The sequence below is a fragment of the Cordyceps militaris genome, assembly GCF_000225605.1.
Source record: "Cordyceps militaris CM01 unplaced genomic scaffold CCM_S00002, whole genome shotgun sequence".
Taxonomy (NCBI): Eukaryota; Fungi; Ascomycota; class Sordariomycetes; order Hypocreales; family Cordycipitaceae; genus Cordyceps; species Cordyceps militaris.
The window spans coordinates 2172219-2199784 of NW_006271970.1; the positions used below are offsets into that span (position 1 = coordinate 2172219).

The following is a 27566-nucleotide window of genomic DNA, read 5'->3' on the forward strand; positions in this document are numbered from 1 at the left end:
AGCGCATTAGAATCGCACATAATCAGAATATACTTACAACGCAAGACCAGTCTTTAACCTCGTTTTAATGCCCAAATAATTTTCCGCGTTGTCGTAAATTGTTTAATTACGTTGAACAAACCAAAACCATGTTATGTCCGGACCCACATCGTGTCTCGTCCTACAGGACTACGAGGTCGTGCGGTGATTAGTCATCAATTCGCTTCCTCAGACTCCACCGACACAGAACTTGGCCTCTAGGGCCACAAACCCTAGCGTCGAAAAAGTGCTCCAGAGCCTCCCATACTATCACGAAATCACCGTGTGCCTCTTTCCCCAACCACGACAACCTCTACATACCGACCCAATCTCCCCCCTCCCACCCCTCAAAACCACCGACGAAATGGCTGGCGGCGTTACTGTTCGCGACGTTGATGTAGGTACTCCTTGAATAATTGTGAGCAATCTTGCGAGTCGGTGTCTTGCGACGGTTGAAAGACTTGCGCGCGAGGACACACTGCCTTGCAGATTTGATATGACGACTCCCTCGTGTCACCCCGCACCTCCTTGCTTCGAAGCTCGAACGACGACTTCCTGAACCGACAATAAAACAAACAAGAACCTAAATATTATCGATATCGAAATCCGGGACAATCGAATCCCTCTGGCCCGAATGCGACTGGCAGAGCTGGCGTTGATGGAAGCGCTTGAGAAGAATGGCCATTGAAAATGGAGACGCTCTACCTGGAAGAAGGCTGCCATGAAATACTGGCGCCGACTATTCATTGCGTCTCGACTTCGATGCCGCTCGTCTCTGCTGCATGCCCAAGCCCTCCGATCTCCTTGTCATGACCCATGTCCTGGAGCGGACTGCCGACTCCCATCTACTTGAAATACAGAGACACGGAGCCGTTCACCACGATATACGATAATATTTCGGATCTTTTGAGGAGCAGGCGCGAGGGAGTCGAAAGACTTCTGACGACGGAACATTTGCTAATGGGTTCTTCTTTTTTTCGTTCAGGCGCAAAAGTTCATCAACTCCTATGCTGCTTTCTTGAAGCGTCAGGGCAAGCTGCCCATCCCCGGTACGTTTCTTGCCCCCGCAATCATAATCCACAAAGCACAATCGCACTAACGTGAGCCGCCACAGGTTGGGTCGACACCGTCAAGACCGGCCCCTCCAAGGAGCTGCCTCCCCAGGACATTGACTGGTTCTACGTCCGCGCCGCCTCGGTCGCCCGCCACGTCTACCTCCGCAAGACGGTCGGTGTCGGCCGCCTCCGCAAGGTCCACGGCACTGCCAAGAACCGTGGCTCGCGCCCCTCCAAGCACGTTGACGCCTCCGGTTCCGTCGACCGCAAGGTCATGCAGGCCCTCGAGAAGATTGGCGTCCTTGAGCAGGACGAGGACAAGGGCGGCCGCCGCATCACCCAGGCCGGCCAGCGTGATTTGGATCGTATCGCCCAGACCACCGCCGAGGCTGATGAGGAGGACGAGGATGAAGAGTAAATCTGTTTGCCGAGGCTTTTGATGAATTGAAAAAAAAAAGGTTCATCGGGAAGATGGTAATGGGTCGAAAAGCATTCAACAAAATGCAAAAGTTTAAAAAAAAATGAAACTTGGTCTCTACAGAGGTACTGGGTTGGTCCGCATATGGAATTTGGGCGTAAAGGTCATAGATATTTTTGACATGTTATATGAATGATATTCCCTTTTGACATTTGGGCCATTCTGGTTTCTCAACATTAAGCGTCCCGTGAAGTGATGTTCATGAGGGGAGGGGATGGCCGAGCTGTGTAGTTGCGGCGTGGCAAATGATGTTATTGCGTTTGTTCGTATAGTGTGATTATTGGAACTGCAAATAATAAGAACTACAGTGCTGTAGTAAGATTTTCAACACGGGGCCTGTGCGAGTCATCAGTGCTGTTTTTTTACTACGCACTTCGTTTTTGAAGGTCTGCGATGCCATGCCATGCTGTTAGATGCTCCCAACACTGTGAGTTGGAATCCATCCCAACTCTTCTGCAGTGCTCTTATACTTGTATTAGGCTCCGCTTGTCATCCAAGAAGGCAGAGTGCCCGAGTGGTTAAGGGGTTGCACTCGAAAGAACGGTGGGTCCAACCCATCAGAATCTCATATGCAATACGTTCGCGTGCGCAGGTTCGAATCCTGTCTCTGTCGGGGTATAAATCTTTTTTGCTCTTCGGTGTATCTATTCTTATCATCTTTCTTTTTAACTTGTCTCGTCTTTTCATTCTCCCAGTTTACTGCCCATGCAGGTGATAAAAAAAGGGCTTTATACATAATCTATACTCTATTAAAGCTAGGAAAAGGAATAAGGGGAATTAGCATAAGTATAAGCAAGACAAGAAATATGAGTAAAATAAGCAAGATAAGGTAGATAATAACAAATAAAAAAATTTAGAAAGAGAAAGAAGTCAAGAAATAGTAATTCCTAACCGGCGGGTTATTTTCTCTCCCTGGTTGCTGCCCCCCTTAGTTGCCTTTCCATTTTTCCATGGCCTGACTGACTAACTAGTTCTGTCCTAGCGATTGGCTTAGTAGTATGTCTTGGGATAAAATAGCTTCGCTTTCTTTTCCAATATCATGCATCCGAGTCATACACAAACTCTTGAGACTTGAACCTCTTTCCTCCATTACCTTCTTCTTCCTCGCCTTCCTGTTCTTCATACTCTTCATGTCCTCCTTGGCCGCCAAAATCTTGACCGAAGTATGGGAGCATTAGGTCGTAACCGTTGCTCCAGACGTCGTGTTCTATTACTCCTGCTTCCAACAGCATTTCCCATATCCCAAGAACATAATCTTGACAGTTCCACGATGCAGCCTCTCCTCTTACTGGGAGTTCTCGAACTGCTTCGATGAGCCAATCCCAGTTGTCAACATGCATCTGGCCCAAGAGCGTGAGCGGTTCTAAGCAAGTCTGTGAGCTTGTGGGATCAACTTGGCGCTGATTGCGTTTAAAGGGGCCGTCGTCTTCTTCTTGAATGACCTGGAAGAGATGCTATCGATCCGTCGCCTTGTGTCTCATAGCGAAGGCCCAGTGGTAGAAGTTCCCATAATGCGGCTCGTAAATGGCACAATAGAGCTTTACGTCGTTGCCACCTTTTGACGATTCGCTCTTCTTTGACGATTCGCTTTTCTTTGACGATTCGCTCTTCTTTGACGATTCGCCCTTCTTTGACGATTCGCCCTTCTTTGACGATTCGCTCTTCTTTGACGATTCGCTCTTCTTTGACGATTCGCCCTTCTTTGACGATTCGCTCTTCTTTGACGATTCGGCCTTTTTGCCAGACTTGTCCTTCACGGTTTTCTTGGTGGATTCATCGTTGTCCCTTTCTTTTTCGGACTTCTCGTGCGACTTCCCCTTAGTATGCTTGTGTTGGCTGGGACGAGAGGACATATCGGGCGGTCAATAAGAACCGTGCGGTTTGGCTGGGATGATTTGGCGTGGAAAGTGATCAGCCGCAACTGTATTGACTGTGCGGATATTAAAGAGGCCTTTCTCAATGATAATAATCAACGTTTAGGTGGCAGTTGCAGCTGGGTATTTATAACGAATGTGCTCATTGCAGCCGTCGGTGTTGGGCAGGTGCCCCGCACTGCGCCACGTCTCATGAAGCTGATGTAACGGCCAATGATGGTTCATAAACAGCATGGCCCCCGTCCGCCAGCTGTTGCCTGATCTCGGTCACGTATTTGAGCATCCTCAAACTGAACGCAACTACTACTAGCGGCCGTGAGGATCAGCCACAGGCCGTGAACGGGGCAAGTACCTAAAGTTCCACAAGGCGGCCCGTAGGCGCTAAAATCTTTCACCCGTTGTGGAGTGGAACCCGTGTAATGTGATGATGTACAAAAATAAAGCACCACCACGTGCCCACCACGTTTGCACATTTTGTGTGATGTGACAGGTTGTGAATAGTGAGTGTGTCTGGTCTGCAGGTTAACGACGTGGCATAAACGGGGGATTGCACGGGCCATAGATGGACTTGGTGGTGGGCAGGATTGTGCCAACACTTTCAGTGACCACTTTTCCGCCCACCAAGATGCGGATCTACTGGAATACGATATCTGGCTGCCCATCATTGTATCCACAGAACCTTTGATCCCCGGATCTACAACCTTGAGGGCTGGTAATTTGACAACAAGCTCTCGGCTTGCTTGACCAGGGGTCAGATCAGCCAGTCAGAGGCTATGAGTGGGTGCCTCTTTTTTTTAACGGCCTCTGGCTGTGAGCCATCTAGCTAGGTACCTAGGTAGTATGTATTACCTCGTGCAAAAATCGGTGACTCATTTGCTCGTCCTCTGGCCCTGCCCGTAGGTACCTTCAACCCTCGCCCGCAACCAACACACTGTATCCACCTGTCCCGATGGAACTACCGTGTGACTGAGTCACAACCAGAGCTCAAAAAGTCAGCATCTGCGCATTATTTAATTTATTAAGCATCGCACGTGGCAGTAGAAGGGCACACATATATTGCTAGGAAAACACATGCTACAGCTACAGCCTGACCGCCCGCATATACGGGCAAGTTTCCATTGGGCTGCTGACAATGTAATGTACCATTTTCTATGACAAGAAAACCCCCGAGACTGAACTGAAAACAGGAAGAAGAATGAAGTCACAATGTATATGCGTGCGCTCCTCCACGGGCTGCGCTAGGTTGCAGTCTCCCGCAACAGTTCAAGGCTGTAACTTCCATGTTCGCGACAACGCAGCGACTATATAGCGAGTATAGTTTTTTTTTTCTTCTAGTTAACCATTGGTCGTACTCCGATCCCATAGTCTGTCCACCAACCACGGGACAGAATATTGGTTCGGTGAGATTGATTGTGGTATGTACTTGTACCAGTCAAAATGGTCTCTAGGCATTAGCATGTTTGTCGCCTTCACGGCTTCCCAATACTCAGGATAGAACCCGCTGGTCTCCCAATCTATAATTGCTGTAACCCTCCATTTCTCGTCATCACATCTGACCATAATGTTCGCGGGGCGGATATCACCATGCGTAAAGACAATCTTTGCCGATGACGGCATAAGATTGCGCAAGAGTTGAACATATAGCGGCGAGGTTGTGCTGGGGCCATCGAAGATGAAATCTTGGAACTCTGTGACACTCATAATCGGCTTGTTGCTGACACGCTGTGATCGCCGCACATCTCTGCAAGTATCGCCAACGACGTCGCCGAGGCTTGCGTTTTCTGGAAAAGGAAGAGACCGTAGCTTAGCAAGGAGGGTGTCTACCTGACAAGAAATGTCCTGTTTCTGAGAACAGTCCAGTCCAGGCCACGCCTTCTCCAAGTTCATGCCCGGAATGTGGCTGGTGAATAGAAAGCAATGAATGCCTAGGCGAACTAAACCATGTGGCCTCGGGGCTGGGAAGTCGGGCATGTGCTTTTCCAGAAATGCCAGAGTTTGGTGCTCTGTTATTGCAAAGCTCTCGTGGCCTGCTTTGACGACCATGTTTTCGCTGATTCGAAAGACCATGACCGAGGCAGCCCACGCACATTCATATAGAACCTCGCCACTGCCTAGAAGACCAATTAAAGCTTCTGCCGTGCTCTGGTAGTCACGACACAAATCTTCTACTTCAGAGGAGAGTGGGAAGATGGTCGTCACTGGTTCATCCTCGTTCAGTCGACGGCGGATATCGTTGTTGGGCAGCGACCGTGCGGCTTGGCTATTCGTGGTGACTACATGCGCAGCCATTAGATTCTGCAGTTGTATTGAATAAATAATGGCTTACCATGATTCTTGAACGACTGCAGCTGCTGCGAATATTTCGACATCCCGATTGTGATATCGGCTTCCGGGTCGTTGAACAGACTTTTCTCCAGGCTATGCATAATCTTCCTGTTAAACCTGGCCGCCACGGTGTTCCGATTGGCCTTGTTCACACGACTCTTTGACGGCTGGTTAGCCATGTCGGAATTGTTTCCACACCCTATTTGGGAATGAGCATTGGCAAGTTGAGAAGGGCCCATCGTTGAGGCGAAGTTGAAGAAAAAGTTGAAGGAAAACAAAAGGTTGAAGGAAAACAACAGCCCAACGTTTGGCGACTTGGATTAGATGATCTATCGCGCTGGACCCACTAACTAGTCACGTGCTCACGCGTCAGCTGGCGCAGCCTAAGTTGTCCGACGCCGATGAGCCTGCCCGTATTTTTGCTCAGCCAGGGCGTCGCGTCCATGAAGTCGGTCAAGCGAAAGGGCCAGCAGGAGGCGAATCGGAAGAACTAGAAGCTCATCGAGGAGATCCTAGGCGCTGTGCTGACGTGTGCGCTGCAGGAAATCTCGGAGAATCCTTTTGAATGCGCTGATATTTTGGGATTGCTGGCAGTGGTGGAAAGGGAAGGGCGACGAGGATGTGGATTATCCAGCGCTGGCGGCAAAGAGGGAGGACATCAATAGGCGACCTTGAGAAGATTGGAGCAGAGATCAAAGGGCTTCATGACGCTTTGCAGAGTGTTCTGAAAAAGGGGTGTCTGATTGGATACCAGGACCTTCAAGTGTTCAGTGGAGAATGGGCTAAACTTCTGCTCATCGAGTTACTTTTCTGTCGTTCATTATTCGTGAATATTCGATGATATACTACAAACTTCATTTTTTGTTCAGCATTATTTCGTTTTCTTTGTGCGTCGTAAATTAACTCTTCACTACAAAAATTGGTCAAGGTTGTAGTTGTAGCTAGCCACGGCCTAGAACCTACCCCCGACCGTGTGCCGTCTTGTTTTCTCTCAACCAACTGATCGCTTTGCGGCGTCAATGAACGGATAGCAATGGAAACCACCAGCCTGCTCAGCCTGCTCAGCCTGCTCAGCCTGCCGTTGCAGTTGCGCCGCGCCATCATTCTTGAGACCCTAGAGCAGGGTCGTCGTCGTCGCAAGAAACCCATCCTATCTAGGCCAACGACCACGACAAAGTCTAGCAGGGCACGCTGACCGTTTTCTTTGATACTATTGCTTTCCGAATTGCACCTTGGGAAATGAAGAGGCGGAAAAAAACAGCCATCTAAGTGCTGGATGGCATTGACAGTCCAACCATGATGGCGGGTTCCTGAATGCTGTGATTATCGTAGCTGCAAGTACCGGCGATGATTTGTTGTTAGCAGGCCAAACGGCAATTTTACGGATTTAGTGCTCAACGAACCTCAGAACTCCAATAGCGCCCGGCGACATCATCAGTGGCAATGGCGACTCCATTGGATACAAAAGCCACCTCTTGACAAAGGCGCGCAGAATATGGCCATGGGCGACCTTTGGACAAGGAGTTAGTTAGCTGGATACAGGAAGGTGCCAGAGTCGTCATACCAGAACAACATCTGCTGGGTGCTCTCCATGCATGTTGTCGCGCTGAATGTCGTAAATCTTTTGTATCAAGGCATCCAGACGCGCCGTGACCTGCTGCGCTGTCCTGCTCAATCGATTAGTTATTTCCTAGACGGCACATAGCCTTTCTTTTTTGCTTGGGCAGTAGAAGTTCTCTCACTCTCCCCCCTCGCAGCCGTCGCGCCAGATATCCCACGGCTGAGCGGTATCAAGTCCCTTGTTGGCGCGCAGCTCCCGAATTTCCTTTGTGAGCAGGCCCTCGTAGTCGCCATAGTCCCACTCCGCAATCTCGTCGGTGGTGACGACTTTGGACGCGTCGACTTGCGACGCCTCGCCGTCGCCGAAAAGCAGCCCGAGGGTCGTCTGCGCGCGCTTGCGCGGGCTGACAAAGATGCGGACGATGCTGGCCGGGTCGAGCAGCCGTCCGGGGCCGACCAGCTGCGCGCCCGACGCCCGGACTTGGCCGACACCGCGCGGGGTCAGGTCGAGCTCGGTGACGCCCGTGTAGCGGCCGTTGATGGTCCACTCGGTTTCCCCTTTGAAAAAGAAGGTGTGTCAGTCAGCAAGCAGGATGCGAGTACCGCGGCTGGGCAACGGACCGTGGCGAGCTAGAAAGACTCGCGGGGTCGTGGCATCTTGGTCAGACATGATGCTGACTGTTTGGTTGCGTTGGAATTTTCGCTACCGGAGTGCTGCGGGTGTTTGGGGAGAGAGAGTGTCAAGAGGAGCCATCTTGTCGAAGCTGAGCGGTATTTAGGTTGCATCGAACGCCGCACAACCCAAAGCCAGTGTCGTACAAAGACCATGGTAGGCCGGTGAAAGTCCCTCACCCACGAACAACGCCATGTAGCTCCGCAACTGGATTCACAGCGGGGGTTTCAGCGGCCGCATTTGCCGGGCGTCTTCCCAAAGACTGTCCTTGAGACGTACATCATCGTGTGCGCTGAGGTGTGTTGGCTGACCACATCTTGCTCATCCGCTGCCTGGACTGTGTCAGCCCCAGCTTGACATGCCAAAGAAGACAGAGCTGTAGGAATCATCACTCAAGTAGTTATTTCTTCCATGACGACAACGTTCTGGAGAAGGGACTCTGCGCTGCCATAGATGGTGATCGCTGAGAAATGTCTTGACCGCTCTACTGGTACCGCCCGCAGCACTGCGCCTGCCTGGAAACTATATCCCCACAATCTCTCCGCTTAATATAATTTAGAACTTCCCGACGGAGTGGGGTAAGCATTAGTTATCAGAAAGTGCTCAAGAAGATATATGGCCATCGCGGTCTACTCTCGACCTATCCTTCTCGGGACCTTGTGTTCACCAATAATACTGATTAACCAGCTCAGCGGTGTGTCACCGGAATTTACGTGCTCTCAGCCTCCAATAAAGACGCTATTGAGAAGTTGCACCGTGCTTCGCACACCCCCGCTCGTCCCGTCTGAAATATTTACGCAGCATCAGACCGAGCCAACAAGGTCTAAATTAGGACTCAGAAGCGCCATGGCTACTCATCTTGAAAGTCTACTGCTGCCATATGGCCGTAAAGAGCTCTGTCACTCCGTGCTGCCAGCCCTCATCGACTGTGTCGCCGACATAGCCAAGACACTGCGTCGGTCGCAGCATGTGACTCTTGCTGGCACGGAGAACGTTTTCGGAGACGACCAGCTCAACGTCGATATATCCTCCGAGAGCCTCGTTCGAGCCGCACTGGCCAAATGCGATTCCGTCACTACTGCAAGCAGCGAAGAGGATCCTGTGGAACGGCCCGTTCATCATGGCTCGAACCCAGCTCAGAAGACTCCTCTCGATGAGCAGTACACCGTGGCCTTTGACCCTCTTGACGGCAGCTCCATCATTGCGCCCAACTGGGCCGTCGGCACCATTATTGGAATCTGGGACGGCAACTCTGCGCTCGGGCAGGACCCCTCGGCCAAGCAAATCGCTGCCGTGATCGGTGTCTACGGGCCGCGCACGACGGCCTTCATCGCCCTTCGCGTTCCCGGAGCCGAGCCGACTTGCGTCGAAATCGGCATCGGCGACGCAGGCGCGCAAGGCTACGAAGTCTTGCGGCCTCGCGTCCTGTTCAGCGCCGCGCCGTACAAGACGCGCTACTTCGCTCCCGCCAACCTGCGCGCGGCGGCTGAGAGCGACAAGTATCTGCGGCTCGTTACTCACTTCATCCAGTCAAAGTATACCCTGCGCTATAGCGGTGGTCTGGTACCCGACATCGTGCATGCGCTCGTCAAGGGTCATGGAGTTTACGTGTCGCCGGTCACGCTGGAGAGCCGAGCCAAGCTGCGGCGCCTGTACGAGCTGTATCCTATTTCTTTGGTTGTCGAGTGCGCTGGTGGCGCTTCTATCAGTGCGTCGGACGGAAAAAACATGCTGGCTCGACCGTTGGAAAGCTGTGACGAGAGAGAAGGTGTGATATGCGGGACTACGGAGGATGTTGAGGTTGCAAGAGAAGCACTACTCGGGTAGATGAAAGGAAATAATCCAGAAACGTTTGCTGTTGTGGCTGTGTTCTGTGGCATCGCGGTGGCGCGGCCATGTGCCACATACATACCAGCACTTGGCCTAGAGTACTTAGTGCTGTCTTCCAACAAAGTCATGGCCAGGTATTGGGAATACACATTCAAGTTGCATTCGCTTTTTTTGTAAATAAAAATAAAAGATATATCGAAAATAGGGGTATTTATTTTCGCGATTACCGGCCACCTCCCGTGCCTCAGCCATCACTGCATTTACACCAGGCCTCCGACGGCCTGACTAATTTTTTCAGCGCGGGTAGTTTCACCCAATAACTGGACCTTTGACTCAACCTACCTCTCACCACAAATCTCTCAATGAATACGTATCTCCCACGAACCGCCGTCTTAAGAGGAAGTCACCTCATTTCAAAAAGCTACACTCGATACGCAATACGTAGCCGGCCCGCTCCCCGTGCCGCACCACAGCACATACACACGAGCGTCTGCCAGGCCCGTCATCTCGACAGCCGCATAGCCAACGAGCAGGCAGCTAGTGGCGCCACGATGGATATCCAAGATCAAATCATGAACAAGGTCGAGAACCAGGAAGGCAAAAGGGGAGGAGGCGCACGGAAAAGCCGTGGCGGACGCAGTGGTGGCCGCTCCAGCGACGTCTCGCGTGCGCTGTCACGACTGCTGAGGCACCAGGCCGAGAATGCCGGTATTGCGCTCGACGGCGAGGGATATGCGCCTCTTGATCAAGTGGTACGCACATTGCCGACCTTGCCATTTCGACATTTAAAGAAAATCCACTAACGCGCAACAGCTGCAATGGGGCCCTCTCAAGTCCCTCGGCGTCACGCTCGCCGACGTGCAAGACGTCGTCGCCACCAACGAAAAGCAGCGCTTCTCCCTAAAACCCAAGCCATCGTCACCATCCCCCTCCAGCAGCAGCCCCAGCGAATACCTGATCCGCGCCAACCAGGGCCACTCGATCAAGCTCGAATCCTCGTCGCTGCTGGAGCCCCTGACGCTCGCCGCCGGCAACGTGCCCGCGCGCGTCGTCCACGGCACCTACTACGCCTTTTGGGAGCCCATCATCGAGGCGGGCGGGCTCAGCGTCATGGGCCGCAACCACATCCACTGCGCGGCCGGCACGCCCGACGAGGGCGTCGTGAGCGGCATGCGCCGCGACGCCCAGCTGCTGATTGAGATTGACGTGGCGCGCAGCATGGAGGCGGGCATCTCGTGGTGGCGCAGCGACAACGGCGTCATCCTGACCGAGGGCGACGCTGACGGGCTGCTCGCCGTCGACTTCTTTCGCCGCGTGCAGGGCCGCGATGCGCGTGTCGGCGTGCTCTGGGAGAATGGCGTAGCGGTGGCCCAGCTGCCGCCGGACGTGAAAAGGACGGTGCCCACCGGCAAGGGCCCCAGAGGAGGCGGTGGAGGAGGCAGAGGCCGCGGGGGGAGGGGGAGGGGAGGAGGCGGGAGAGCGGAGAGCGGTAGAGGTGGACAGGAGCAATGATGCGGTTTCCATGATCATGTGGCAGGAGCAGGGATCATTCGTCGCGGCGTCGACAGGCATATATACAGCGAAATCACAACTTCAATATACTCGAGGAATAACAGTCAGGTAATGTTCCTCTTCCGTCATGGCATCAACACGTGGACAGCACGACAGCACAGCGCAACAAGACCGTTTAAAACAACAATAAAGATTCATTTAGTCATAATATTATCCATCACACATGAAGGAACTCCACATGCACACCACAGAATCCAAAAAAAAGATCCAAAAAGTCTACCAGTTACAAAGACACTCAAGACAGCATGCCATCCACCAGCTGCTGCCGGCGCATCTCCTCCTTCTCCATCCACGCCAGGACCTGCTCCGCAATCTGGATGCGCGCCTGCTTCTTACCCAGGACGTTGCGGACGACGGCAATGTCATCGGGCACGCGGGACCCGACCGAGAACTCGGCGCGGCCGCTAAAGAAGCTCGGCCGGTCCAGGTCCGGGACCAGGCGGTACTGCGGCTGCGACACGCCGAGGCGCGCGCAGAGCCGCGCGATGCTGCCAAAGAGCCGGCTCTGCTCCGCCGCGGCGTCGGCGCCGCGGCCCTTGGGCGAGACAAAGGGCATCGCGGCGGTGGCGGGCGGCGGCGGCGTGGGTGAGTGGCGCTGATGACGCTGCTTGAGGGGTGAGGCCGGGCCGGGCGTGGTGGGCGAGTCAAGGGGCCGCTTGGCACGTGTCGACGGAGGAGGGGTGCCGGGCGCGGTGAGCACGAGGGGGGCGAGGGGGCTCTGGGGGGTCAGGGGCGTGGCGGGCTGCGCAGGCGGCTGCGCTGGCTGGGGCAGAGCAAGCGGTTGTGTGGGCGCCGTGTGCGATGGTGCAGGGGGCTGCGGCTGCTGAGGAGCATTCTGGGAGCTATTTTCTGAAAGTCCCAGCTTCTCGGGCGTCTCGCGAGGCGTGTGCGATGTCGCCATTTGCCTTGTTGCGCCCTTGAGATACTCCACGGCGAGCATGGCGGCATACTGTTTGGCATCCTGCTCATCAAGTCAGGAATAATCAGCACTACCGTTCCCCACGGTCTTCCAAGAGAAGGAGTGTCAAGGGAAAATGCGAACCATACCTTTTTGTTCCCAAACAACACCGGCGGCCGCGCCTCGTCGCCGCTGGGAAAGCGCTTGCCGCACCACGGCAGCACGCACTGGCAGCCCCAACGCAGCTGGAACGCGCCGCGAAACGGCACGTCGACCGGGTCGCTCATCTCAAAGGTCGGGGGCCCGAAGCGGTGCACCTGGGTGAATTCTGGCCCGTTAGCGAAACGGACGGCGTCGACGCCATCCTGCATCGGGTGGTCGTCCTCGGGGACCGGCGACGACGACATACGCATGAGCTTGCTGACGTAGTCCTCCTTGGGCAGCACCGGCTCGTCGACGCCAAAGGTGACGAGCTGGGAGAGGGCGAGCAGCTGGGCGTGGGCGAGGTGCGCGGTGCTGCCGCCCGACGCGGCCGAGGTGGCCTCGGCCTCGTCGAGCCAGGCGCGGACGCCTGCCCACGGCACGGGGAGCAGCGGCGAGAGGCCCGAGGTTTTGGTCATGGGCGCCATGATGTACGTCGTTCTGGAAGAAGTGCGATGAAGAAGAAGAAAAAAGAGTGATGATAAGAAGAGGAAAGAGTGTGTAGAGAGGCTCGGCTGGGCCCGCGGCGTTGAGAACCTGTTTCTTTAGTTTGCTTGGTGCATGGATTCACGCAGAAGCAGGTAGACAGACGAGTGAGGGTTAAGGCAGAACTCACTCACTAGTAGGATGCTCAGAGACAGTGGACGAGCTTTTGTTTTTGTATTTTGTAGTAGGAAGAAGAACGAAACCTGTGCGTACAACGGCGTACAAGCCGCGCACAAACGCCTTGGCTTGAAGGAAAGTGATTGGACGTTTGTTTGGGGGGGCCGCGTTGGTGAAGGAAGCAAAACGGTGGTGTGGGAAGTGTGAGTGGAATACAGATCTGTTGTACCCGCCTTTGTAACGATCCGACACGGGTAGCCAGGGTGATGAAACGCGGGTAAAGGAAAAAAAAAACCCAGTAAAATGGTATTAAAGGATAAAAACACACGGGACACTCGAAGCGTAGTATATTTCTCCAATGCGCAATCGCTAATAGCAAAATAAACAGGTATTCGTACCGTTACTCCAGCCTTGGTCCTGTCCAAGCCAAAGCTTTCCACACAACTCCCAGCAAACACAATAAAGATCATTTTTTCAACAAATCCATCCCTTTTTAAGTAGACCGGCGCGTGGAAAATTATATAGAAACAGCAGATCCATTGGCCATTACCGCGCGCCCTGCGGTGAGAGGCTCGCCGTCACCTCCTCGTAGTCCAGCTGCCACTTGTCCACCTCGCTAAACTTGGTCGTAGCGCGCCTCAACTCGTCCATGGACTGGAAGTCGGGCAGCGCGGCGGTCGCCGTCGTGTCCGCAAACGTGTCGTCGGCGAGCGGCTGGAAGTGGCTGTTGTCCTCGTCGTCCTCGACCTCGTCGTCATCCTGGTTCTCCTTGTCCGAGGAGCGACGGCCGTACGTCTTGTGTTTTTGGGACGCGCTGCGCGTGCCCCGGGCTGGTGTGTGGCCGGTCGCGGAGGCACCGCGGCTGGGTGGCCGAACGATGCGGCCGCCGCGTGTGCGCGTCACCGGCACCTCTTCCTCCTCCGCTTCTTCTTGTTCGTCGTCCTCGTCGTCCTCTTCTCGCCCCTCCTCGTCGCTGCCGGCATCCTGGCGCCTCTTGTTGTACCTTCTCTTGGGAAGCAGGTTGGCCAGATCTGCTGTCGTTAGGGGCTTTGGCTGGTGCGCGCGCAGCGGAGCACGGCCGCGGTCGTAGTTAGGCGAGTGCGTCAGTGACGGCGGCGACGACACGTCGGACAGAATCGCGTTGTCCTCGCCGCCGCCAGCAGCCCGCAGCGGCGTAGTCACCGAAAGGCGCCGACGACGCTTTGCCAGAGCGTGGATATCCGGCCACACATCGCCCTCGTCTTCGGACCCGCTGCTGGCCGGCGGCGCGTTGATCTCGTCCAAGTTGACGGGCGTCATCGCCCTCTGGCGGAGTGGCGTCGACGGCGGCAGCGGCGGCGAGCTGAGCTCCGACATCTCCGAGTCACTGTCCGTCTGCTCCTCCGTCCTCGTCGTCTTGGCCGCCCGCCCCTCTTCTTCTTCTTCCTCCGCCGCTTCGCTCTTGCGCTTCCTCGTCGTCCGAGCCGCGCTCACATTCGCCGAGACGTCTCTGCTCCGACTCGACGCCGCCAGGCTAGCCCGCGTGCGGCGCCCAACATGTAGCGGTGTTGACTCTGCGTCTGGCGCAAACCCCTCCCCGCCCTCGCCTTCACTTTCCAGATCCGACTGCGCACCGCGGCCCGACGTTTCCGAGCGGGGGCCCGTGGTAGTGGTGGCGGTGGTCACGGCGGCTGCCCGGCGCGTCGTACCAAGGATACTGGGCTCCCTGGCGCGCCGGCGAAACGCGCCAATATTGAACGACGACGTCAGCACCGACGTGTTGCTGTTGTGGGCGCCGCCGCCACGGCTGCTCGGTCGGATTGGGGCGTCGGTGCGGCCCACGACGCTCGACGCGCGCGAGCGCGGCTTGAACGTGCTCCACGACCGCGTCGTCGACGCCGAGCGCGGCTCTGCCCCGGAAACCTCCCCGTCGGCGAAGCTGTCACCCAGGTCGCCAAAGATGCTATCGTTCATGTCCAGCCCGGTCGTGTCGCGGCGTAGTGAAGGCGTCTCCAAAACGCCGGCAGCGCGCCGGCCAATCTCGACCGAGTCGACGCTGGTGTGGCGGACGGAAGAGGCCGGGGCCCGAAAAGAGCCGGCAGAGGGAGTGTGGTCGACGGAGGCTTGTCGCTGCGGTGGCGCGGCCGCGCGGCTGGTCCGTGTGCGGCCGCGAGATGGAGCGGCTTGCTGTTGTTCAGTGTCACTGTCGGGCACGCTGGCGGCGGGCGCGGCGGCGGCTTGACGCGATCTCCGCGTGCGAGCCATTTCGAAAGAGACTATCTGTATGTGTCAAGGAATGAGGTTGAAAATTTCGAGTAATATGAGACAGATTATAGGGTCTGAGAGTGGCAGGTGTCCTCCGCTGTGTTGGTTGCACTGTTGTGAGAATTGATAGTTGGTGAGTTTGTTAGGCGTTCACGATAAGGCGCGTCGCGACGCGTGTGGGGAAGACCGACCCACTAAAAAGTTGATTTGGCCGGATTCTCTGATGTCGCTTGGTGTGACCAGGTTTTTAGGCATCTGAATAGGTGTAATTGTTATTTTTTACAGTATAGTTTGTATGAAAATGGCTAGAATATTGCAGCCATATGAGATTCGACCCTGCTTCCAAACGCCTCCAATGCGAATTCTGTCTAAGTACTTATACAAATGTAGTATACAAAATCATTCTACAAGGTCGCTTAAATCAAAGCTTGGCCCATAAACATGCTTCTCTTGACATCGGCAACGACGTCGCGACGATCATCGTTGCCTACAAGCACGATGCCGCGTCCACGACGGTTCATGCGCCCAGCGCGACCCAGGCGGTGGATAAAGTCAATTGTCGTATGCGGCACGTCATAAAGAATGACGTGACGCACAGCGACAGTATCGATGCCTCGAGAGGCGAGATCCGTCACGACCAAGACCTTGATGCTAGAGAGCCAACTACGGGCCACTTTGCTATCCGGCCGCGCCACACGGAGAGGGTTGGCGTTGGTAAACACTTCCAAAATCTCGCCGTGTCGCTTCTCCGGCGTGTCACGGTGCAGGGCTTGGGCATCGATGCCCTTGGAGCGGAGGTAGTCGGCCAGCTCCTCGGTCTTTTCGCGCTCGTTGACAAACACCATGATGCGACGGACATCAACCTCGTCCTTGATGGGGCCTTCGTGCTGCGCCGATTCGCGGCCGATGCTAAATATGGACTCGGCGCAGGCGAGATCCTTGTTGTTTCGGTACGGGTCGCGGGAGACGTCAATGACGCCGAGCTGCACGCGGCGGGGAATGGCGTGCAGGTTGGGTGTGACGATGCGCTTCATGTCGGGGTAGTTGACGGCTAGGTAGTTGTTGAGCTTCTTGGGGATGGTGGCAGAGCAGCAGATGAGTTGCTTCAGGGACGGGGTGGCGCGCTCCACGATGCTCATCGTGACGGGCGCAAAGCTCCGGTCAAAGAGCGAGTCAGCCTCGTCGATGATGAGGTGGGAGACGCGGGAGAGAATGTTGGGATCGGAGTCGGCCATGGCGGCGAGCAGGTGCGGCGTGGCGACGATGACATCGACACCCTTGGGCGAGTATACGTTGCGCTGGATCTGCTGGGGCTTGAGGTCGGAGGAGAGCATCTCGGTCTTGAACTTGACAGCATGGGAGATGGTCTTGGAGACGCGCATCACCTGCTGGCAAAGCTCTGCTGTAGGGACCAGGATAACGACCTTGGGTCGCGCCATGGTGGGATGCGGCTCGTCCAACGGCTTCCATCTTCCGTTGCTCTCCTCCTGGCGCTTCTTTTCGGCGGTAAATCTTTCATTAAATGCGGCAATGTCCGGGTCGTTGGCCTCGGCCTGCTTGAGGGCGTTGATGGCGGGCAGCATGTACGCCAGCGTCTTGCCTGAGCCCGTCTCCGCAGCAAGCAGAAACGATGGCACCTTACCGGGCGCGATACTCGTTGGGGTCTTTGTCTGCGGCGTCTTTTCTATGAAGCCGGTCGAGGACTGGCCCAGGAGAGCGGGGATGGCCAGGCGCTGGACCGGGGTCGGCCGAATATCCGTCATGCCCTTGAAAAGCTCCTCGTCAATGGCGGTCTGCACGGCGGGCAGCAGGCGGAACTGGGAAAAGGACTCGTAGTCGGCCATGCGGCCCTTCATGTCGGTGCGGCGGCCGTAGGAGATGGAGGCGAGGGCGCGGTGCATCTTGAGGGCCTTGCGGTCGTCGACGGGCTTGCGGGTGTCGCTGCGCTTGTCGGCCGGGGCGCGGGGCAGTCGCCGGGGGTCAATGTTGGCGACGCGCTTGTTCATGCCGCCGAAAGGGCCTGGGACGTGGCGTTTACGTCTGGCATCCTGCTGGGAGGGTGGTGATCGGTGGACATGGTCGGACAGGACCATGCGCGAGGGGCGGGCATCGCGGCGCAGAGAAGCGAAGCGAGCGCCAATGCAGGGGTGTATTAGAGGTTGCAGCACAGACTGTAGAGGAAGGGTGGTCCTGCTGGCCAGCCGGACCGCGTTGAGAAGCGCAGGCTTCATTGTGGTGGCGCCCGGAAAGCTGCGGCGTTGATGGATGCGGTCGTGTCAAGCATCCAGGAGAACATTTTCACTTTTTCTTGCTGGCATGTCTCCAAAAATTAGCGGGTACGGAGGATGGTAAGTGGCCGGGCTACCTAGCGTTGGAGCCGGGGCGCGCGGAGTCGGCGCGGACAGATTCAGGTCGTGTCAGTGGACTTGAGCCCGGCGGATTATTTATTAGGAGGCTTGGATACGTGAATTGAGTTAGTTGTGGTTGTCGACGTAATTTGAGGCGTATTTCAACTATGACGTTGCACACTGGCACTACGAATACGGTGGCGAGCTGGTGGGGGGGAGGGAATGGAGGGAATCCACCGAATAGACGCCGACATGCTGAAAACAGGCTTTCGGCGAATGGAAAAGTGATGAGACACAGGATACCAACAATGGCGAAGCAGGTTTGGCAAGGGTGCAAAAGGGGCCAATCGGGACCAGGTTTGGGTTCAAGAGTAGAAAGTTGTACTGCTGATAGTCCCGTACCTCGAAATGAATATTGGCTCATGCAGGATACAGGAGGCTGGTGTCATTGGGCAGCGAGGAGGCGAGGAGGCGAGGAGGCGAGAAGCACGAGTCGAGGCCTGTTGCAGGGACTGCGGGGGAGGTCAGGCTGCTAACGGTCAGTAAAGGGTCGGCCATAACAATGCCATGACAGGTCGTTTCCAGGCTTGGTTTTGACTTGCTTTTGGCTTTTGGCGGCTCTCAGCGTCGTCAGCTTGTCAGCTTGCTCCTCGGCACTATCAAAGCAGAAAGCAGACGGACAGCGTCCCACTTGCCTACCTCCTACCTCCTACACTGGTGACTGGGTGTATTTATAGGTAGGTACCTGCCTACGGCAGTTACTCAAGTACAGTGGGGTGGGTGGCTGGCCTAGCGCCGCCTTCTGTCCATCCTCCACCCAACTGGTACTAAAAGGCCGAAGCTGGGCCCCAATGCATGGACAATTCCGGGCACGTTTTCGCCTCTCATTCGCCTCACAACAGGTAAATGCATGGAACATGCCAGCCCGCGCACGAGGGGTAACTAGCATCGAGGGCTAGGTTGCTAGGCTAGGTGTTCTTCTTTTCATCACCCCCTCCCTCCTTTACAAATTAGTCCCTACCCAGGTCGCATCGAATCGAATTGCCTGCAGCCTGCACCGACACACACTCTCTTCTCTCTCTTATTAACTTGTAATAAAACCCCCGATGTTCCACGAACCGCTGCATAGCCTGTTTCTGCGCCTTGCATCCCGTCCCTGAGAGCCACAACATCAAGGACACCAGAGCAACGCTACTTGACTTACCTTACTCACCTCACCACCAAGCCGTTTTCCACACTCATACGCCTTTTCACAACTACTCCCGCCCCAGCCTGGTCCGTCGCCAACTCGATTTACTCCTTCTTCTACACACCTGTTCCGCTTCCCGCTTCCCCGTCCTTTGCCTGTCCGTGCACCGGCTCCGGCACCATCGCCCGATTCGCCCTGCACGTGCCTGCCCTCCTCACTGCCCGCCTGGCCGACCACAACAGCGCCTCCATGTCCCTCATCTAAAGGCCTCATTTCTGCTTGCGTGCCGATTCATCAATTTCTATCCAAATTTGCCAATTTCATCACTCGCAACCTCCTTCCAGCCCACTAAGAATTCATACCATCCCACCTGCTGGCTACCTGCAGCCCCGCCCGCGTCACCCTATCCATACTATGCGCTTGCTATACATGCCCGTCACACCACCGTCATAGTTGACTCGGACAACCTCACTTCTCAACATTGATCTGCAATCTCTTCAACAGAGTAACGCGACGTCTTTACGACCCCTAACTACGTCTTGCAAACAGCAATCGTCCAACTCCCTCACCATGTCTCAACCACATACCATACCGTACACAATCACGTACAGCGCTCCCTGCCAAGGCCCGCTCTTCATAGCCGGCACCTTCTCCCAGCCCGCCTGGCTTCTCCAGGAGATGCACCCTTCGACGCCATCCGGGAAAACAAACACATACTCCATCTGTGTCATGGTCGAGCCTGGAAAGGAATACCAGTACAGGTTTCGCCAAGGCAGAGATGGCCCTTGGGCTGTCGATGACCAGAAGCCGATTGGTAAGTCCACGACAACTTTGGAAAAGGGCTAAAATTAAGACGTTGTAGTCAAGAGCGCGTTGGGAACCAAGAGCAACATCCTTCGAGTAAAGGAGCCCGTCAAGCCCACAAACGGCAACGATACCGTCAGCTTCACTGTTCCCCTCTTCGCCCATGAGCGACTCGGCGCCTATACCCTCAGCGACGGCACCGACCAAGGCCAAGACACGACCAGTGAACCACACCGGGAAACATCACCTAGAACCATGAGCGACGCCCCCGTGGACCTGAACGATCCTACCCTAGAAGCTTTTCCATGCGACAAGTCGTCCATCCTGGGCACCCTACGCAAAATCCAGTCCAGCATGGGCGAGCAGCCTATTGCTGCTGACAGCCATCGCTCGGGCCGCAGAAGCAGCATCGACTCGGATGACAGCTCTTCGGGCTCCATCAGCCCTTCCTCCTTTCGACGGAGAGAAAACCGGCTATCTAATGGCAGCAAACGTAACTTGTCCGTCGCTTCGCTTGGTTCGATTGCAGAGGAGCCCACTGGCGGGAACCAGAAACGCGAGCTGAGAAATATTGCTGAAACGTCCGTCGGCGACAAAGGCGAAGGTCTCATGATGAGAGCCTCGAAGCGATGATAATCACCTTGCCGTGACGTATATATCCGAACCACGATTGGTTGGCGTTTCTTCCTTTTTGTTTACTAAAAGCCAGTTTAGTTTATATCCCTTTGAATTTGAATCAATACAATTATCTTTATCATGTAACCCAGAGACCGAACCTACTTGGTCACAGACCAAGTCACTCGTTGATACCACCCTGTCGCATTGCAATCGCCCAAGATCACGGCGGTTGCTGCCAGTGGTACAAGTCCTAAATTCTATCAATCAATGGCACGACAGTTATTGCAGATAAGCTGAGAAATAACATAAAAGTAAATGCATCCACTTAAATTCTTATCGAAACTAAACTTCCTGAGTTCTCGGCGACTTACAAGGGCGGCCAACAGGCGCTGACCCCACATGTGCTGAGGGTGAGTCGTTGTCGCCCCGCCACTACTTAGGTACTTGCTTAATTTTAGCCAACGACGACCTATTATTTCCGCATCCTCCAACACATCTTGTCGTGCATTTCCGCCTCCCCTACGCTGCACCGCAGGTGCTTGGGACCTCATCCTGAAAAGTCGCATCATTTACCAGCAGTCCATCGGAGCTGACCCTCGCCATGTCGCTCCCACCCAACGTCATCCGCGTCAAACGCAAGCGGGTGGAGGAAGCCCCCGTCACCTTTCTTCGTTTGTCTCTCCCCTCGCCTTTCCTGCCGTGCGACATGAGCGAGTAGGAGACACGCATGGCTGACTAAAGGCCTCTTTATTCAGAAATTGACCAAGGCGCCAAACGACATCGCAGCGACAGCAGCCACTGGGTCTACCAGCGACGTGGCTCCACGGCGCAGCAGCAACAGCAGCTGCTTCCCGGGCCCTCTCCGCTCCGCCCCGAAGCACAACCCCGGATCCAGCTCTCGACGGCCGAGGACAAGGCGGGCGACGAGGTCAGACGAAATGGGGCGCCAAAGCAAACCCAACAGGACCCCGAGAAGCTCACGCTGCCGGGGGTATCAGAGCCGCGACGCTTCCGCGTCTCCAAGGCGATGCTGGCGGCCGCGGCCGCTCACGGTGACGCGGCCGGATCGCTATCGAAGGGAGATAGACATGGCACGCCGACGCTGTTTGTGGAGCGTGTGCGACGCAAGAAGCTCGCGCCCAAGCCGCGGCGCAGCATGCTGGCCCTCGACGAGGCGGCCAAAGAGAGCAGGGGCGTCGAGACCAGAGACCTCAAGCGGCCCGGTGTCGTCGCCAAACGAGCGCGCGAAGCGGCTAGGATAGCCACACCGCCGCCGCTGTCGACCGAGGACGAGGCGCCCAAGCCCAAGGCGGCTGCCGCGAACCCCCTCCCGCCGTCGCAGACGAACCGCGGCGCCGAGGACATGAGTAAAATAGCCGCCGACATGAACGACTGGGTCATGCGCGAAATGGGCGCCAATCTACAGAGCATGGAGGCAGAGCGCCAAAAGGCCGCGAGGCCGCCGCTGTCGCCGTCGCGGTTCAAGCCCCGGGCGCCAGCGAAGCGCTACCACGAGCGCCACCCCGAGCCGCCGGCCCCGGGCACGACGGCGACGGACCTGGAGGGCGACACCAACATGACGGATGCGAGCGAAGACGAGGACGGAGACGAGGACGACTGGGTCATTGAGGAGTACGTTCGCGTCCCGGCGAACTCGGTGGCACTGGACTTGTCGCCGGCGGATGTCGGCTTCTTGGTGCTGGACGGCGAGGAGGAGAGTCTTTTATTCTTTGGCGCGCAGAATGACGAGGACGAGGATTGGGATGAGGATGAGGAAGATGAAAACGGTATATGCAATTCTATCTTCGGTTCGGTGATGCCAAACTAACGTCTGGTCGCAGCCGAAAACCACTACACCGCGGACTACCCAGAAGACGAGGTAGATTCCGAGGACGAGTTTAACCGCAACGCGTACTACTTTCGCAACCAGAATGCCTCCGACGACGAGGAGTATGACCAGGACGCGTTTGACGAGGAAGACGACGCGGCCAGCGCGGACGGCCAGGGCGATGATGATGATGCGCGCATGACGAGGATCTTGGAGCAGATGAAGAGACTCAAGGCGTCTCAGCGATGAACGCGCGCCATGGGGTATATTAGCGACTGATTTATAGTATAGATGCATGGCCCAGAGCGCCGACGGCACAAGTTGGCTTAGACTCTTGGCCCCAGTCACGCCGGAGGGTGAATTGGGTGTTTTTTTTTCGTTTTTTTTTCTTTTTTGCATAATAGATTATTGAATATATACGTTTTGAAACCCTAGTCCATCGTACCAAAGCAGAGTGTTTGCTCATCGCATCCGTCGTCCACCCTTGTGCCGCGCAGCCGGCCCCGAAATAGATGAGCCTCCATCGGTTCTTGACAACCCTTTCGACTGGGTTGTCTTTGAGCAATTGATCTCCATCGTCGTTGTTTGTTCTGTTTCTTTACTTGTACACCTTGATGTTGGGGAACTCGCCCTGCTGCTTGCAGTGCTCGCCCCGGGAGCAGTGGGCGTCGGAGTGGCAGAGGCTGGCGACGGCGAGGGTGAGGAGGGCCTTGAGCTGCATATTAAGAGGTCATGTGTGTGTGTGTGTGTGTGTGTGTAGGATAGAAGAGGAGGAGAATAAGGGACGTGGTTTTGGACAGAAAAGAGGATGCAACTCGGGGGTCTCTCAACCGACGGCGGGTATCATTATCACACCTCGGTTTGTGTTGGGCACAGGGCGAGGTACCTTTTAGTTGCCCGCATCTCGGCACATATTCATTACTCCATGACCAGGACGGTTTCAGCGTCTGACAGCCGGAGAACCAGCACAAGCCTGACATAGACTTTCAAAAATAAGTAATTTGTCATGATACTACATGGGCATCCTATCGTCATTCATACAAGCCAATCACCCTAACTGCAAACTTGTCCAACCACCAGCCTCCGGATCAACCTTACTCTCCTCACGCCGTCACCCCATCCTCTTCCCGCTCCATGGCCTCGGTCTCGTCCATGGCCAGCTTGAGCGCGTCCGGGTTCCGGGGCACGAAGCGGGCGCGGTAGCGCTGGGGCAGGGCGACGAGGCTGGTGGGGTCGGCGTTGCCGGTGATGGGGTGGCAGTCGACGTCGTCGTACTTTTCGATGCGGAAGCTGTTGAGGAGGCGCATGTAGACGAGGTACAGCTCGCGGTTGGCGAGGAGCGAGCCGGCGCACATGCGGTAGCCGACGCCGTAGGTGAAGAGCGGCGCGTCGGGCTGCTCGTACCAGCGCTCCGGGCGGAACACTTCGGGGTCCTCCCACACGGTTGAGTCTGTGAAGGACATGGTTAGCTGTTTCTTTTGGTTTACTTAGTGGCCCGGGTGGGGAGAGAACAAACCCATGTTGCACGCCCACGCGTTGAGGAAGAGGATGGAGCCCTTGGGGATGGTGGCCTCTCCGTACGACACGTCCTTGATGGAGGCGCGCGGAAGGGCCAGTCGCAGCACGGTAAAGTAGCGAAGCGATTCCTTGACCAGGGCGACGACGTAGCCGCACTTTTGGTCGTCCAGCTCGTCGCACATGGGCTGGTCCGCGGCGTACAGCTTGCGGATCTCGGCGACGGCCTTTTCCTGGATATCCGGGTTCTGCGACAAGAAGGCGACGAACCAGGCGACCTGGGTGGTGACGGTGTCGAGGCCGCCCGACAGCATGGTCAGGCTGATGGAGGTGAGCTCCTCCTTGTTGAGCTTGGCCTCCTTGTCCATGATGACGTTGGCCTGGATGCAGGGCTTGTAGGTGCCGTCGGCGATGCGGGCGTCGAGGCCGTCGTTGAGGCGCGAGAGGTAGACGTCACGGCGGCGGCGGACGTCGCGGGCCTTGGCCGAGTGCGTGTTGATGGGGTTGAGGCGCAGCAGCGGGATGTAGTCTTGCAGGTTGCCGGTGGTGGAGCGGAAGCGCGAGATCTCCTCCTCGACGTGCGTGATCTCGTCAAACAGGTTATCCTTTTGGCTCTTCATGCGCACGCCCCAGTTGAGCGTGAGGGCGAGCGACAGCGACAGCCGCTGGATCATGGGCATGGGGTCGGTGGGCTCCTGGCCGGCGCGGCCGTACTCGTACAGCTCCTTGATGAAGTCGCGCGACTCAATGTCGAGGTGGGGGATGTACATTTGGATCGACGGCTTGTTGAGGGCCGTGGCGGCGCCCTTGCGGCGACGCTTGAGCGAGTCGCTAAAGGGCGACGTGCCGATGGTGGTGCCGGACGTGTCAGAGACGACCTGTTATCTGGTGAGCGTCATGTACGTTGTGCTTTGTAGTCGGCGCGCGGGACAGCGCTGCGCTAGTCTTCCCTGGACTCACCTTGTGGAATGTGTAGAATTCAGGACGCGAACTCATCGCCTGCAGGTTGAAGCCAAACAGAGTCTTGGCGGCGGCGGCCGAGTTGATGACGACGACGGGGATGTTGCCCAGCTGGATCTGGTAGACGTCGCCAAACGTCTTTGCCCACTCGCGATACTTTTCGGCGGCGTTGACGCGGATAGCCCACATGTTGCCAATGACGGGAAGACCACGCGGGCCCTTTAGCCGGCTGATGCGGGCATTGTACCGGATGAACTCGTTGACGACGACGTAGATGACGGGGGCGAGGAAGAAGGTGATGGCGAGCACCTCCAACGTGCCGCGACGGCCATGGTCGGTGAGAAGCGCCAGCAGGTCTGCAGACTTGATCATGGTTGTGACGGTGTTGTTTTCTTTCTTTTTCTTTCTTACAAGACACTATCCTTCCTAGTCCTGCATTCTACTTAATCTAAAAAGGGGCGGGCGAGAGGCTACAGTAATATGCATCGCTCGCCGGCGCACCTGCCCCCCCTCCTCAAGGAACATTACAATGACACATCAATGGTTGGTTACAGGCTGGCTGACAGCCCATTTGCATTCCGCACTTTTGGTGCAAGAGGCGGGACTCCTCCTCCTCATCACCCCCCCTGTCCGTCCAACCCTTCTTCTAGCTGGCACGCACCAATAGCGGCACAAGTGCATGAAGGTGGCGGGCAAAAGATTGATCGCCCAGTGCGGGGAAAAAGGAACATGGAAAGGGTGGGGTTTCCGGAGCGAGCCACTTGCCCAATCAGACGACAGAAACGTGACCTGGGGGCGATGGATAGCCGGAACCCTCGGAACCGGCGTTTCCGCAACAACCCGGCCCGAACTTGCCCTGGACATCTACAAAGACCACAAGAACATACCACAGCCCACTCTCGGAATTTCAGCACCGCAAACGGGGACCACAACTTTTTTTTGGGAACGACTTGCAGCCTTGCTTACTATTGCCCTATTTTGTTAGCTAATGGCAATGCCAGCGTGAAGGAAGGGAAAAAAAAAGCCATGCCAAAGGACGAGTCCCCGGTAGAAAGCCCGGTCATGGCCGTGGCCGAGTCCTCGTCGGCGCCGCTTCCGAAGCGAACCGCGCCCGTAGAGTCGACGGAAAATACACCCCGAATGAAGCGTGGCAAGTACACGTCGCTGGCCTGGTACATTTCTCCCTGTTCTTTTGAATTTCTCTAGTCTTTCCGCCATTTCCGTGCTTTCTGTTTTTTGTGCTGACGGAAATTTGACCGCAACAACAGCAATGAGTGCAAGAGACGAAAGCTCAAGTGCCTCCCAAACGCGGACGGCGATAGCTGCGAGCGCTGCAACACGCGTAAGCTGCTGTGCATTTTTGCTGTCAATTCGCCCAAGGGCGACAAGAAGCGCGACGACGGGTGCGTATTTTCCTTCCTTTTTTTTTGCTTTTCTTTTTTGTCTTCTTGTCTTGCCTCGCGGCCTTTGTTGGCCCCCTTTCCCTAAGCTACTCCAAACCCTAACCCCCTTGAGATCTCACACGCGTGCAAAACACGCCAAACCACCCCCTGGCTACAGGCACAATCCTCCCCAGCATGCACAACGTGTTACTGATGACGCAACGCGCAGAACCCAAATACAAATCCTCGGCGATGAGCTGGCGCAGGTCCGCCATGAGCTCGCCAACCTCTCCCAAGCCGTGTTTGAGCTGCGGCAGCAGCAGCCCCGGTCGCCACACGGGGGTGCCACGTCGGCCCCGGCCGGCGGTCATCACACGGACCCGTCCTCGACGCGGTCCCCGTCGAGCGTCATCGTCACGCGCGACGCGGTCCCCAAGCACCCGCAGTTTGTCGGCCCCACGCGTCCGGCCTACGGCCTCATGATTGCCGAGCGCTCCCTGACACGCATGGGCATCCCGGACTCGCCGTCGTCGCCGTCTGGCAGCGGGCCGAGCTCGCCCGAGGCTGGCGGTCCGGCCCCCCCGCCGTTGCCCGTGGCCGCCGATGTCGAGTTCTGGCAGCACTGCACGCCCGCCGAGGCCGCCCGCCTCATGGGCGTCTTTGAGGAGGAGGCCGAGTCCGTCTACCCGTACATTGACATTCTCGAGCTCGCCGCCCGCGCCGAGCAGATACTGCGCATCATACGCCTGCCCGAGCTGCTCGACGACGAGGCCTTCGCCGGCGGCCGCCCGCTGACGGCCACGGACATTGACATTGCCAAAATTGCCGTTGCCGTCGGCGTGGCGATCGAGGCACGCGGCAAGAATGATGTGTGCGCAGCGATTGCGGCGTCGGTGGAGCAGAACACGGCGCGCATCTCGCAGACCGAAGTGTCGCTGCGGGGTATCCAGCTTCTGTTGTCCATGGTACGTTGGGCGCGTCTCTCTGTGATGGCCTTGCTGACAAGCGAAACAGAGCATCTACTACTTTCACAGCGACGACGAGCTACTGGCCTGGCGCGCGATTGGCGTCGCCGCCCGCGAGGCCCTGGAAATGGGCCTCCACCGGAAACGCAGTCTCTACGACAACTTTACCGACACGGCGTCGCGGCAGCGCGCGCTCCGCGTCTTTTGCTGCTGCTACATCCTCGACCGTCGATGGAGCTTCGGCACCAGTCTCTCCTTTGCCCTGGTCGACAGCGACATTGACCCTACCTTGATGGAACTCGTGAGCCACCACCGCTGATCCCCATGCCCTTGTCTTCCCATCCTTTTTTTCTAACCCAGTCCCTTGCAGGAACTCGACTCGCCGTATCTCAAGTGCATGGTCGGGTACGCCCGGCTCTGCTCCAAGCTGTGGGAGGCCATCCCGCCGTTTGGCGCGCCCAGCCAGTCGATTCCGCACGAGCTCGCCTACGCGCTCGACGCGTCGGCGCAGGAGTGGCTCGACTCGATCCCGCCGCACCTGCAGATGCGGCACTACCCGCGCGGCGCGGCCGGCGGCAGCGCCCCTCCACCACCGGCGGCCCCGTCCCAAACCCCGCTGGCGGCGG

At 56.5% G+C, this 27566-nt stretch overlaps 12 protein-coding genes across 12 annotated transcripts in view; 7 read left to right on the forward strand and 5 right to left on the reverse strand.

The window, feature by feature from the left end:
* Positions 1-382: 382 nt before the first annotated feature.
* On the forward strand, positions 383-1491 carry CCM_02602 (40S ribosomal protein S19 (S16); the record flags this gene model as incomplete). The annotated part of the gene is made up of 3 exons (XM_006667754.1): positions 383-415; positions 1004-1067; positions 1133-1491. 3 exons carry the CDS (start codon positions 383-385, stop codon positions 1489-1491), a joined length of 456 nt encoding a protein of 151 aa, XP_006667817.1.
* A 1097-nt stretch (positions 1492-2588) lies between these two features.
* CCM_02603 (Protein kinase-like domain) lies at positions 2589-5929 on the reverse strand (the record flags this gene model as incomplete). The annotated part of the gene is made up of 3 exons (XM_006667755.1): positions 2589-3005; positions 4983-5698; positions 5752-5929. 3 exons carry the CDS (start codon positions 5927-5929, stop codon positions 2589-2591), a joined length of 1311 nt encoding a protein of 436 aa, XP_006667818.1.
* Positions 5930-7015: 1086 nt separating this feature from the next.
* On the reverse strand, positions 7016-7980 carry CCM_02604 (Phosphoglycerate mutase; the record flags this gene model as incomplete). The annotated part of the gene is made up of 5 exons (XM_006667756.1): positions 7016-7082; positions 7154-7260; positions 7315-7417; positions 7493-7868; positions 7932-7980. The coding sequence occupies 5 exons, from the start codon at positions 7978-7980 to the stop codon at positions 7016-7018; spliced, it is 702 nt and encodes a 233-aa protein (XP_006667819.1).
* An 849-nt stretch (positions 7981-8829) lies between these two features.
* On the forward strand, positions 8830-9810 carry CCM_02605 (sedoheptulose-1,7-bisphosphatase; the record flags this gene model as incomplete). The annotated part of the gene is made up of 1 exon (XM_006667757.1): positions 8830-9810. One exon carries the CDS (start codon positions 8830-8832, stop codon positions 9808-9810), a length of 981 nt encoding a protein of 326 aa, XP_006667820.1.
* Positions 9811-10175: 365 nt separating this feature from the next.
* On the forward strand, positions 10176-11325 carry CCM_02606 (RNA 2'-phosphotransferase; the record flags this gene model as incomplete). The annotated part of the gene is made up of 2 exons (XM_006667758.1): positions 10176-10565; positions 10627-11325. 2 exons carry the CDS (start codon positions 10176-10178, stop codon positions 11323-11325), a joined length of 1089 nt encoding a protein of 362 aa, XP_006667821.1.
* A 295-nt stretch (positions 11326-11620) lies between these two features.
* CCM_02607 (uncharacterized protein) lies at positions 11621-12912 on the reverse strand (the record flags this gene model as incomplete). Its single annotated transcript, XM_006667759.1, has 2 exons — positions 11621-12346; positions 12433-12912. The coding sequence occupies 2 exons, from the start codon at positions 12910-12912 to the stop codon at positions 11621-11623; spliced, it is 1206 nt and encodes a 401-aa protein (XP_006667822.1).
* A 721-nt stretch (positions 12913-13633) lies between these two features.
* Positions 13634-17562, reverse strand: CCM_02608 (ATP-dependent RNA helicase Mrh4, putative; the record flags this gene model as incomplete). The annotated part of the gene is made up of 3 exons (XM_006667760.1): positions 13634-15346; positions 15527-15586; positions 15928-17562. The coding sequence occupies 3 exons, from the start codon at positions 17560-17562 to the stop codon at positions 13634-13636; spliced, it is 3408 nt and encodes a 1135-aa protein (XP_006667823.1).
* Positions 17563-18589: 1027 nt separating this feature from the next.
* CCM_02609 (uncharacterized protein) lies at positions 18590-19132 on the forward strand (the record flags this gene model as incomplete). The annotated part of the gene is made up of 2 exons (XM_006667761.1): positions 18590-18617; positions 18951-19132. The coding sequence occupies 2 exons, from the start codon at positions 18590-18592 to the stop codon at positions 19130-19132; spliced, it is 210 nt and encodes a 69-aa protein (XP_006667824.1).
* Positions 19133-19438: 306 nt separating this feature from the next.
* Positions 19439-20305, forward strand: CCM_02610 (uncharacterized protein; the record flags this gene model as incomplete). The annotated part of the gene is made up of 2 exons (XM_006667762.1): positions 19439-19682; positions 19731-20305. 2 exons carry the CDS (start codon positions 19439-19441, stop codon positions 20303-20305), a joined length of 819 nt encoding a protein of 272 aa, XP_006667825.1.
* A 586-nt stretch (positions 20306-20891) lies between these two features.
* On the forward strand, positions 20892-22367 carry CCM_02611 (uncharacterized protein; the record flags this gene model as incomplete). The annotated part of the gene is made up of 3 exons (XM_006667763.1): positions 20892-21004; positions 21077-22077; positions 22132-22367. 3 exons carry the CDS (start codon positions 20892-20894, stop codon positions 22365-22367), a joined length of 1350 nt encoding a protein of 449 aa, XP_006667826.1.
* A 349-nt stretch (positions 22368-22716) lies between these two features.
* On the reverse strand, positions 22717-24965 carry CCM_02612 (Cytochrome P450; the record flags this gene model as incomplete). Its single annotated transcript, XM_006667764.1, has 5 exons — positions 22717-22833; positions 23160-23171; positions 23234-23568; positions 23635-24511; positions 24594-24965. The coding sequence occupies 5 exons, from the start codon at positions 24963-24965 to the stop codon at positions 22717-22719; spliced, it is 1713 nt and encodes a 570-aa protein (XP_006667827.1).
* Positions 24966-25619: 654 nt separating this feature from the next.
* The window catches only part of CCM_02613 (Fungal specific transcription factor), a gene marked incomplete at both ends in the record, with an annotated part of 2948 nt that continues 1001 nt past the window's right edge, over positions 25620-27566 (forward strand). Inside the window, 4 exons of the mRNA XM_006667765.1 lie at positions 25620-25765; positions 25862-25996; positions 26205-26940; positions 26990-27241. Coding sequence (XP_006667828.1) covers positions 25620-25765; positions 25862-25996; positions 26205-26940; positions 26990-27241 — 1269 coding nt within the window. The remainder of the gene's footprint in view (positions 25766-25861; positions 25997-26204; positions 26941-26989; positions 27242-27566) is intronic.